Source organism: Mesoplodon bidens (assembly GCF_964165515.1).
Source record: "Mesoplodon bidens genome assembly, chromosome: 11".
NCBI lineage: Eukaryota > Metazoa > Chordata > Mammalia > Artiodactyla > Ziphiidae > Mesoplodon > Mesoplodon bidens.
In genome coordinates this window covers 97884108-97897053 of record NC_138167.1, presented here as the reverse complement: position 1 = coordinate 97897053, position 12946 = coordinate 97884108, and the positions used below count along the sequence as shown (strand labels likewise).

The window sequence follows — 12946 nt, the reverse complement described above, 5'->3', positions numbered from 1 at the left end:
TTTTTCTTCCGCTCCTTTGAAATTTCTTTCACAGTTTCTCTTGTAGATTCACTCGTTTGTATGCATTTGTTAAATGTTGATGTTTCTTAGAATGCAGTCCTAAAGTGTCTTCCATTATGATTTTATACATTATGATTCTCTTCATCCTATCTAAAATTTTGTACAAGCTCATCTAGTACTCTACCTATAATTCTTATTTATGTGTTGATAACTGTCAAATATATCTCTCCAGGGCAGGCTCATCTCTTGAGTTACAGATTTGTATATCTAGCTGCCAAAGAGAAAACTCCATTAGGTTATCTTTGGATGTCTGTTTGTCACCTGAAAGTCAACATCTCCAAATTTGAACTTGTCTTCTTCCTTCTCAGACCTGCTTTACCTTCAGTGTCCCTTTCTCAGTAAACAGCATCACCATCCTTCCATGTGGCCAGAAATCCTCCTCTTCGTACACAGTAAATCACTAAGTTCTATTGATTCCATCCATTAAATATATGTTATTCCCTTTTCTCTGATCCTGCTATCACCATTCCTCATATCTCCCCTGAACTATGACCACAAACTCCTAGTCTTAAGGAGCCTTCCTGCTCTTCATCTTTCACCTCCTTATGCCATTCTTCACACTGAGACCAGAGCAGTTGTCTAACAATATATACTTAAAAGGTATCCCATTGCCTTTGGATGAAATACTAACTCCTTAACATGACATAATCTCTCTTCGGCAGCTTCGTTCATTCAACAAGTATTTATTGATATTACCATTTGTGTGCTAGACACTGTTCTAGACCTTATGTCTTGCTATTTTGTCGTGTTGTGTATTTCATGTTTCAGCTATCCAGAACTTCTTTCAGTTTTTCAAAAATTCTTTATATATTCTCTTTATTCTACTTGGAACTTTCTACCCTGTTTGTTCCGCATAAAAACTTTTTGAGATCTTGCAAGAGTTAGCCTAAACATGCCTGCTTGTCTCCTAAACTATATGAGGTCCCTCTGTGATATGTTTCTGGAAATAACTGTACTTCCCTCATCAAAATTTGCATTAAGACACTTTGGTGCCTTAATTTGTTTATGGTCTGCCTTTCCTGGTCGATGGCAGGGTGGTCTGTTTTCTTAATCCTTAATCCTGGCTGTGACGATGGCTTGCACATAAAAGGGGCTTATTCAAATTTTATAGAAAGGACTAATACAATTTTTTATAACTTGAAATTTAACTTATAGAAAAACAGTTATATAAAGTGAGATATACTTAAATTGAAGGACAAACTAGTTCTCTAGGGGCTACTTCTGTTAAGAATTTAGCAACTTTCCATGTGGGGGAGTTAATGTATATGTGGCATGGAAAATTACTGCATATTTAAAGCTTATCTTAGAGCTATAATAAAGCAGCTTATGTTCTAAATCTTCATGTCAGTAAATAGGTCCAGAAGGGATTTAAAAAGGCTTAATCCTTTCTTTACCACAGTACAAGTCACTGAAGTAAAACTTTCTGGAAAGATTCCTTTTATCTCAGGCAACAGGTAGCTTAATATATCTACTGGAATTGAAAAATAGGAATTCCTTTGCTCAGAAATGTGGGAGGGATACCTAAAATGAACAAAACAATAACAGTTAATATTCAACTTGGCTAAGAAAGATTTAAAAATAATTTTATAAGATTTAAAACTAACAAAAACAAATAGTTATAGAGGTTTGAATGTATATAGAATATTCAGATTGTATTTCTGTAGTATTAAAACTCATATCAAGGCATATTGTAAATATTTAGAGAAGAGCATTCCAGGAGGGTCTTGAGACAGAAAAGAGATTAGTGCCTTTATGGAACTGATACAAGGAAGATAATGGCCAAAGATAAAGTGAGTAGAACCAGGTTGGAGAGATAAGTACTGACCAGATTACTGAGGAACCTTTGGGCCATATTTAAGAGTTGAAATGTTTCCTATTCTTAGTAAAATGGAAATCTATTGGGAAGTCTCAGGTAAGGGAGTGATGGTGAGGTTTTTCTGTAAAAAAATTTCTCTAACTCTGGTTTGTGGAATGGTTTGAAGGTGAGTTGGACAGCTGTTCTTTCTTAGAGCAGGTAGGTGATGTTGGTGGCTTGAACTAGAACAGTGATGGTGCAGAAGGTGGGAAGTGGAAAATGAATGAATGAATAAACATATAACTGAAATTGATATTTTAAAAATAAGCTCCCTTCATTCAGATTGTTGATATTCATTTGGTCACCCATTCTTTACTGAGCTCTGCAATGCCAAAAGTACTCAATCAGATACTTACAAACACAAGAAAAGAATTGTCAGAAAAAAGTAAAATGCATTCCCTTCATTCCTGGTATTATGGAAATTATGCCCTTGCCAATCTTTATTGGAAATGCGGTCATAATTGAACATAACTAATACCTCCAAGGACTACTTTTGACCTACGATTAACAAGAATTTACCTGTCTTTTTAAAATTTGGGATTACTTGAAGTCAAATAAAATTTATTAATTCTGGATATGATAAAAACTCTGGAATACTTTAACGCTTAATACATCTGTTTTATTTGTAAAAGTCAGTTATGAAGGGAAAAATAGCAAATACTAATCTTGTTCAGAAAAGCTTATAGCCAACTGTAGCAGAAATTTAAAACACAGATACCTACACATGTTCTTTTATTGCTTATTCATATAATTTCCATATTAGTTGATTAAGGGATACTGTGCTCCTTTATTGTTGAATCAAAGCAACACACATAAATACCTTGATTTAGATTTTGGTACTGGTAATGTTTTGGGCATGCAAAAACAGTAAATGTTCTCATCATTAAAAAATATATACTTTTGGACCAAACTCTGGGGATTCTTAAAAACAGCTCTGGTTTTACCCTCCTGTAAAATTTTTCAACATGGTTATTCTCTTAATGGAAAACTTAAAGTACTTATTGGTATGTATGTACATGAGATTAAGGATGGAGGCATGTATATGCATATTATACACCCACACATATACTTATTTATTGTATGTTTTGAAAGTAACCAGTTACAGTTCCATTGCCATCAGTCATTTTACTGTTAAATTAGTCAACTGCAAAGCTTTGATTATATACTATTATTTCTATGGGAACTTTTTGAAAGCTATATAATAATTTCTGACATCTTATAAATTCCACTGAGAGTTTTTTGCTTGGCTAATATGCATTGATACCAATTATATATGACAATAGAAATGGCCTAAAAGCATATTTGACCTTAAAATAATTTGATGAATTACTAGTGTCTCCACTAACACTTAAGTTCACTGTGAGTAGAAATCATTTCAATTTTCATTTTAATGACTATAAATAAATCTTATATTATAAGCTGATTGTATGGAGTAAGTGAATATGTTCCAAAAGTGATTTAGTATCAAATGGTATCCTCTTCAAAATACCTTATTATCTAGAGAAGCACTCCATGCTTTTTAGGAGTATATAGAGGCCATATCACCTGGCAATTAGTACAATAGACAGTAGGATACTTCTAAGTCTCAAGTTGGCTCCACTGTTTTTCAGCCACGTGACCACAGGGAAAATTTAAGAATTACACTCATTTCAGTGGTTTGCTTTAAAATTAGGTACTCCCAGAGCAGAGTAGTAAAAGCTAACTTTATTATTACCTGTTATTATTGTTACTACTATTACTCTTCCAAGTCATGGACAGGGGTTAGGGGTATGATGGAAGAATTGTACTGTCTTAAGTCTGATTTCTGTTTAATTCACAAATGCAGTCTACCCACATTCTCTCTTGAGGACCTTCGCCCCATTGGCTCTTTGACCTTGGTCAGGTTACTTAACTTCTTTGCACTTCAATTGCTCCATCTGTGGTATGAAGTGCTTAGATGACTTGCAAGGTTTGTTTTGGCTCTAACTGGGTATGATTCCATGAAATGGAGAGTTAATATATTTGGCTTCGGTAGCTTTATTCAAAGGACAAATATTAAAAACACACAATTAATTATCATGCTATTAAGAGTTTCCTTTTACTCCATGGAACAAATCATTTGGAATAAATCATTTTGGAAGTGCTGTTTGATCCAGGTATTCAGTAAAAATCACTAGCATAGCAGTTCATTTTGGGACAAAACTCAGAATTCATTAAAACACCAGTGCTACAGACTTACTTGAGATTCCCATCGAATCTTAATACAGATAACCCAGTTAATTAAAGCAAATGTGGTTGTACTTTATTAAGCTTATAAGACCAAAACTGCATCGAAATAATCTGTACAAAGCCATGTTGACATTTATTAGAGGACTTCCTCTCAGAAAGCCTAAAAGTCTTGTTTGTTCAGATTGCAAGTTTTTATGAGTAAACGTGATACTGTCTATCTGTGGCTAGATCTCCGCATCAGAAGACAGCATTCCTCCGAAAGCGTTTCTAGTATCAACAGTGCCACAAGCCATTCCAGCATTGGCAGTGGTAACGATGCTGACTCCAAGAAGAAGAAAAAGAAAAACTGGGTAAGCCATTAGCATTCATCTAATTCAGAAGCTTATTACTGCACAGTGAGTCAGGCTTTTTCCTTTTGGGCTTTAGAGATCCACAGCAGTTTACAGTGTCTCATTCAAGTGACTGACACCTCAAAGGCTACACTCATCACCAAGATTAGGGCGGCATGGTGCCGAAGAGCAAATGTTTTGGAGTTGGCACTAACTAAACTTGGATTTGAATCCCAACTTTGACACTTACTATTTGGATCTTAGGCAAGTGACTTCACCTTTTTGGGGAGACTAAACTTTCTCATCTGTAAGAATTGGATAATCAATACTGACTTTATAGAGATACTGTAAAGAAAAATAGGGTAACGTGTAAATAAATGGCTCCGAGCAGGGGCTTACTGTGGAGGTAGAGATGAAGAAGAAGAAAAAGATGATGGTGATGCTGATGGTGGTGATGGTGGTGGTGCTGGTGGATGGAGGAAGTGGAGAAAACAATGGAATAAAAAAAGTAAAAGGGAAAGAAGAGACCTTGAAAGCCTCTCCACCCCTTGCATCAACAGGGTTTATAGCGTGAATAAAGTGTCACTGTATAAGAAATCAACTATATGTATTTTTATCAAAAGAACATAGGATAAATATAGAAATGTACTTTAACAGAACTGTCCCTTAAGTTTGCTAGAGATAGAATTGATATTAAATAATTGCTGAAAAACTGAGGGGAAGACGCTATCACTGCAAAATGTTTCAAAACAATGAAGTAAAGGATTTATTTTAATGCCATGCAAGAAAAGTAGATTTTAAATAAGTAGAACTCTTGATGAAATCCAAAATATAACTAGCAGAGGATTTTACTGGAGTGCTTTCTGTAAATAATGAGCGAAATATCTTTTCTGTTTTAAAAAAAATGTTTATGCAGGTAATATTTTAAAATACTGATCAGCCTTCATTCCCTTGATTTGTAATTCCACACTCTTTCATGTTTCTGCAAGGTGAACTCTAGAGGAAGTGAGGTGAATATAAACCATGGACAATTTGGCATGCATCTATAAAAATACCCACCCTTGGCATGAATGCTATTCATTTTGGCAGGAGGCTTTTATACCTTTTAAAAACAGATTACCTTGTATGTCTTTTCTTTGTGTCTTTTCATTTTAATCTCCAGTTTTAAAGAGAAGTAAAACCACTTTCTGCATAGCGCTGTAGGGCATACCAACTCTGGTTTCTCATAGTCCGGGAACTGAAATTTTGAATAGAAACTCACAATTAATGAAGTGTTAGGTGAATTTGATTTCATTTTGCTTTTTAAGTTTATGTTGTCAGCAGGCCCTGACTTGACTGTAGCGCCTAAGCAGCCATTTAAAACGAATTGCCTTGAAGAGAGGAGCCTTCTGAACGGAGATCCCTTCAAGGTACTTCGTTTTAAATGAGTGTTCTGACAGCCATGCCCTTGACCCTGCACTGTTTAAAAGCCTTCCATGTTTGCGCTGCGCTGGATTAATACAAGAATAAAACAAAAACACAAAACACGGTATCTTTTTTTTTTAGAGATACTGTGCTGCAGCTGTTAATCCTTTGCTTATACATACTGACCCCAGGCAGTGGCTAGGATGGCACCTGCAAACTAACGGCCCAAAGCAAGATGCCCCCAGTGCAAATAGACAAGGAAGGTAATTTCTGTCCTTCTTGCAGCTGAGAAGCTCATTCAAACAAGCCTTTGGGAAGAAAAAGTCCACCAAGCCTCCATCCTCACATTCGGACATTGAAGAGCTTACTGATTCGTCCCTTCCAGCGTCCCCCAAGTTGCCCCACAATGCGGGTGACTGTGGTCCAGCCTCCATGAAGCCCTCGCAGTCCGCCTCAGCGTAAGTCACTGTCTCTGCCGGTTGCGGAAGTATTTGTTAAAGACAACTTGAGGCCAAGCCTAGGTCTGTGTTCTACATGGAACTGCAGCACCACCTCTATACCGATTATTTTCAGATCTTCCTTAGAATAGCAGACAGCATTTGTTTCTCTTCTGCTTTCCATACATTAGAAATTGAGCGTTCTTGATTTCATTCTCCCCTTTTCTAAGTTATTATTTTCACTTCTTTTCACTTGCATTTGTCCATGGATCTGTCTAACTGTGCATTAAATGCAGGTTACCCCTTGTCTGGCCACCAAAGAAACGGCAAAATGGCCCTGTGATCTACAAGCATAGATCCCGGTAAAATGGAGTGTGATGCATGAGAACTGCAAAGATCCTGGTTCTAACCTAAGCAGTGTTCACTCTTGCTTTTTCTAAAATCACTCGCATGCATTTCAACAATGACTACCTTCTCTGTCCTCCTGTTTTGGAAGTAAAATTTGGTTTCCTCCAGCCAAACTTCAATCCTTTTTCCTTTAATTGTGTTAGATAATCTAGCATAATGTTTTTTTATAGCATCCCACTAGTTGATGTTACAAGAAAGAATAAACCATTTAGAATGTAAAACATGCGCTCTGATAACTCTCTTTGTTCTATATACTATTTAAATGAGATTTCCTTGTGTGCCCAAGACACGGGCTCACCCAGAACTCATAGAAAGCAGGGCCACTAATAGAACCATTTAAGACCCTTGTACACCCTGTATAATTTCCTGACTTAGAGGAAAGAACATAGCACTATCACTTTGTGACCAGCAGTTAGTCCTCACATCTTAAATGGAAAAGATATTCAGTAACATAAAACAAATTCTTTTGACATACTTCCTACGAAGCTGTCTACAGAACAACAATAGGATATAATGTATATTACCTTCAAGCAGCCCCCAACTAGCCTGCTCATTGGGGTTGAAACCTGTGATTCAGTTTCATGAGCTGATCTCCTAAATCAGCTGAGCCTCCCAGGAGGATTATATACCACTCATCCATTATTTAAATGTCCAAAACTAATCTCCCTGATTTACTTTCTACAATATTTATATTGAATTTTATCGTAACCTGAAGATAGTATTGTGACGAATAAGGTTATTCTTTGCAAAATTTTACAAAACAAGAAGTCAACATTTTAAGGACATAAGAACTTTGCTTTAAACAAATTTCATGTTTGTTGCAAATAGAGGCTCAAGTCCCTTGAAAAATGGTAGAATGAGATGTAGTAATATTATGACTTTTCAGCTCCATAAACATCAGCAACAAGGGAATTTTGAGGATCACTTTATATACAGTAAAGATAGATTGTTTTTAAACTTCAGAAAATAGGAAGAAAAGATTAAAAGAGACGGCTACTATTTTCAGTTTTGAACCTGTGAATGTACTATTGTCTGTAAAACTCTTTTTCCTTTTCTCTAGGTATTGCCAGCAGCAAATAATCTCTGTACCTGCTGGATGATATTGCAGTTCAGCTTTTAAAAGAAACATTGCCTTTCGTAATCCTCTGGCTTCCCCAGCCACTGATTTTGTGCTTGTTTCTTTCTTCAGGATCTGTGAATGCACAGAGGCTGAGGCAGAGATAATTCTGCAGCTGAAGAGTGAGCTCAGAGAAAAGGAATTAAAATTAACGGATATTCGGCTGGAGGCCCTCAGCTCTGCTCATCATCTCGATCAGATCCGGGAAGCCATGAACCGGATGCAGGTCGGTCCGAAAGCACCTTCAGGGAACAAACAGGAGAGATTTAAAATGCTGCTTATTCTCTTCTCTTAGTTATTATAAAAACAAATCTCATGTTTAAATCCTTTTTGGAAATGCACTCTGTTTATTCAGTCTCTGCACCTCATTTCTCAGTACTGGATGGAGAATTTTGTCAAATCCAGGTTTGGAAGTGGAAGTGCAAACTGGCCAGTTGCACTCAAGGACCATTGAAGGCACTGTACTAGTGATTGGATTCGCTGAGAGCTAAGGTTTTAGAGAAACTACTACAGCCCTTGCTTCTTCACTTTTCCATGATTTACCCTTATGGTAACTTTTTCCTATTCTTTTGAAATCTGACTTTCAAACACCTTTACCTGTTTTCTATTGAAAAACAAATGTAATGAGGAATCAACAGAAATATAACACAAGCTCTCTAAATATGAAAGTAAATGTGATGTAGAATGCCATCTGTAGAAGTAAAGCTTTTCTATTTTTTGGAAGCATCTGAAGGCTAAATTCAGGATCAGTCTGTGCTCAGACTAAGTTTTCGTTTTATTATGGTCAACCAGTAATCACTTGGTACCACAGCTGACTGAAATAGGAAAAGCTCATTGCTGAGCAGATTCATCTGCCAATGGATATTCACCAATAGGCTTGTGTTGTTTTTATGAGCTTAATGCCCCATTTTGAAGGAACAAAAACTTTTTCAGACGTTAGCTAGGATTCTGAGGTGGTAATTTTAAATCACCTTATTTATATTACTTTTGTTTTACTGTGGTTTTCAACTCTCCCTGAATTCAGAGTATTACAAACGGCATTATTTTCTATGAGATGTTAACATTACTTTCATTTAAAAATTTTTTTTTAAGTTTTTAAAAATTTTTTATTTTATTGAAGTATAGTTGATTTACAATGTCATGTTAGTTTCAGGTGTACAGCGCAGTGATTCAGTTATATGTATATAACTGAATATATATATACATATATAGATTGATATAGATATAAAAAGCTATTCTTTTTCAGATTCTTTTCCCTTATAGGTTATTGCAAAATATTGAGTATAGTTCCCTGTGCTATACAGTAGGTCCCTGTTGATTATCTATTTTTATATATGTAGTAGTGTGTATGTTTACTTTTAAAATGAGGAATGGTATGAACTTTTCAATTATGTTATTCTTAATTCACATAAGACCATGTCATATTTGGAAAACTCCTCAAATATATGATAGATTTTTTAAAAATTATAAAAAATTCTACTGGTTAGTGTGTGTATTTGTGAATAGCTGAACATGTGTATGTGAGAGACAGAAAAAGGAATTACTTTTCCTTCTTTGGAAGGAAATCCTGTTTTCATAATTTATGTTTGTTTATTTAATATCTCACCACATGGTTTATTTAATAAATGAACCGATTAACCCTGTTAAAAGAGTTGGTACCCTTTTCTCAGTCAAGCTAGCTCTATGTTTTTCATGTTTTCCATCTTCACAACAGAATGAGATTGAAATACTGAAGGCTGAAAACGACCGGTTGAAAGCAGAAACGGGGAACGCTGCGAAGCCAGCTCGGCCCCCGTCTGAGTCCGCAAGTAGCACTTCCTCCTCATCCTCACGCCAGTCCTTAGGACTCTCTCTGAACAATTTGAACATCACGGAGTCTGTTACCTCAGGTGATTTTGTGCACATGCCTGCCTGAATCAAAGCATGCCTCTGACTTCACAAGCCTGGAGACCTCGAATTTGGAGACCCTTACCCGCTGCAGCTCTCACCCATACCCTCTTTAAAATGTTAACGGCCTAGTTCTCAGAAATAGTCCTTTTTCCTCTTATAAATTTATTTTACTTCATTATCATTTTAATTTCTTTTACTTATTTAATTTTGGCTGCGTTGGGTCTTCATTGCTGCCCACGGGTTTTCTCTAGTTGCGGAGAGCGGGGGCTACTCTTCGTTGCGGTGTGCGGGCTTCTCATTGTGGTGACTTCTCTTGTTGCGGAGCACGGGCTCTAGAGTTCAAGCTCAGTAGTTGGGGCACACGGGCTCAGTAGTTGTGGCTCATGGGCCCTAGAGCACAGGCTCAGTAGTCGTGGCACATGGGCTCAGCCGCTTTGCGGCATGTGGGATCCTCCCGGACCAGGGCTCGAACCCGTGTCCCCTGCGTCGGCAGGAGGACTCTCAACCACTGTGCCACCAGGGAAACCCCTTCATTATCATTTTAAAAGAGCATTCTGTGTGAAAGAGTAAAAAGACATAGAGATACGGTTTTCATATCATTTTTTAAAACAATTACTTGTGTTTGAGAAGTACTTCCTCCAGGGTTACAAATAGGATGAAAAAGTAATATTCTCAGTGATGATTGTTAGTACTAATGAATATAATACTCAGAACCCCATGCAATTTGATAGTGTTTTAAGTGTACGAAGCCCGTATACACGTATATCAGGACCTATCCCTAAATTTGACTAGATGATCCTGCATGATGTGACCCAGGGCGAACATAATGCTACTACATCATCCAGACTGCAGCTCTATTAGATTTTCAGCAAACAAAAAGAACACAATGGATTCTATTATTGTATTCAATGGTACTAATGATGGAACAAGGGTACAGTTTTATTCAATTGCAAATAGAATCATATGGCATAATGTTGTCTTAATAGCTGATGAACTATTCAGTTATAAAGTATAACTGCTCCTATGGCTTCGAATCATTCTGTGTATATAAGACTTAGTTGAGGAAAGATTTACATGAGGATCTGCAGTGATTGCAAAGCACAGCCACTAGATGACGCTTGGAAACCAATAATATGTATACATGTTCCTGGGCAATTTTAGATCCCATGATAGAATTGAGAAACTTCACGGCTTGCCTTAAATTACACCAAAATATAGAAAAAGATAAAGATGAAAATGAAAAAGAAAAGAAACAGAAATACAGCAAGCTGATATTGATGATATTTTAATGAATCATATCTCTTGCTTCTAAAAGGTCAGAATTTTTAAAATTCTACTAATTATATCTGCCCTTCATGGTGTAAAATGAATGGCCCAAATGCATACTTGCTTTCTTCTTGTAAAAGGTAACTAGAAACTAAAAGGCAAGTAGGAATTTCCTGAAGTTCATGAAAACAACGTTTATACCATTTGGCAGGGATTGGGGAAGGAAAATGAATTTTGAGAATACACATCAAGTAAAAGAAATATTAGTAGCTAAGAAAAAATAGATCTGTCATAATTAAGTGAACTTATAAATCATTAGGTAAAATAAAACTATGGAAATATAGTAATAACTTGAATGTGTAAATTGTCTATGAAGTGTTATCATCCACATTCTTCAAAAGATGGGGAAAAAGAAAGAACAAAAACTTTAAATGTATAGAATCTGAGAGTCCTGAGTCACATCCTATACATTGGCTTGTCGGTGATGAACCTGAGAGAGGTGAGGTAGGATCCACACCTAATGGCAGTCAGTGCCTGCCTATGTCCTGGAGCTTCACTTCTAAGGAGAGAAAAGGACTGGTACCTTATAGGATGGCTTAATGGTGGGATTTTCCTGCCTGTTACATGATTTTGGTTTAGCCTATGGAAATATGATAAGGTCTGAAGGAGGCAAATTTAGTACTGAAGGTAGTTTAGGAAGAACAGCCATATAAAAATGAAACCAAAATTAATGTCTAGGAAAGACTAGGACTCATAAAGATAAATATAAAAGCAAAGAAATTAATTTACATTTTCTGTGTCCATCTAACTGATGGCCATGGTTCAGAATTTGGGGCAATTTGGTGAGGAGAGGTTTTTTTTTTTTCAAAAATGTGCTTTATAATTACCCATTTCATGGTTTATTTTTAGACCTATATTATTTTATTTCCTCAACTATTTTTCAATAGCGATACTTGTGTCTGAACTAGCAAGAAAAATGTAAATCACTTGACATCACTTGACTAGGATACTTTTCAAGTCAAGTTTTCTTTGCCTTCACTCGTTTAGTGGGTTCAAAATTGGAAATCAAAAGTGCCTTTATGCTGAGGCTTTTTAATAGAAAAGGTTTCTAGAGTTCATGATTATTTTTTTTAAAAAAAAAGAAGTAGGCAGGAGAGAGACTAATTGACAAATGTCCAGTTCCTGAAATAATAGTGCATGTTCCATACATCCAGTGAAGACAGAAGTTTGAAAAACCTTCAGTTTTTGTCAGAATTTCACTTGACTGTAACCAGAATGGCAAATCGTTTTTCAAAATGTTGACAGAGGACTCTAACTTATTTTCCATAAAACAACACAGAGAACCCTTATTTCAAACTGGCTGTTATTTGTTTTTACTCAGAGTTGTTTGTTCAGGTGACCATCCCGTCAATGTACTGGGTGGGGGGCAGGGGGGACCCAGAGTGAGTCATGATGTGCTCCTTCCACTGTCAACACGAGGAGTTAGAATAAACACACAGAGAAAAGGAGTAATGGTTAGAACAGGTAAACTTACTAAACACGGAGGATAAAGTGCTTTAAGAGTGTTTTCTATTATGTTCTCAATAACCCTACAAAGCTGGTGCTTTTGTGCCCCATTTTATAGATGAGGAAACCAAGACTTAAGAAAGTGATTATGATAATTTTTCAAGATTATGCATCCAATAAATGATAGAGCTAATATTTGATCCCAGATCTGGATGATTCCAGTGCCTGACTCTTAACTACTGTATTCATTTTGCTAAAGCACTTAAAACATTCAAGATTACCTTGTTGAGAATGTATACGCCAACAGAGCAGGGAATTCATCTTCCTTCTCACCATGGTATTCATTCCCAATGCCCAGCACAGTTGCTGATTTCTTTCTTTCTTTCCTTTTTTTAAAATTAATTAATTTATTTATTTTTGGCTGCGTTGGGTCTTGGTTGCTGTGTCTGGGCTTTCTCTAGTTGCA

General features: G+C 36.3%; 1 protein-coding gene across 5 annotated transcripts in view; it reads left to right on the top strand.

Annotated features, from left to right (window-relative positions):
- NAV3 (neuron navigator 3) overlaps positions 1-12946 on the top strand; it is a 599001-nt gene that overhangs the window by 558903 nt on the left and 27152 nt on the right. For 4 of the 5 annotated variants that reach the window (XM_081248291.1, XM_081248290.1, XM_081248288.1 and 1 more), the window contains 5 exons: positions 4352-4473; positions 5442-5462; positions 6142-6314; positions 7891-8044; positions 9533-9707. In XM_081248291.1, the coding sequence (XP_081104417.1) occupies positions 4352-4473; positions 5442-5462; positions 6142-6314; positions 7891-8044; positions 9533-9707 (645 nt within the window). The remainder of the gene's footprint in view (positions 1-4351; positions 4474-5441; positions 5463-6141; positions 6315-7890; positions 8045-9532; positions 9708-12946) is intronic. The other variant, XM_081248289.1, reaches the window with a different exon arrangement.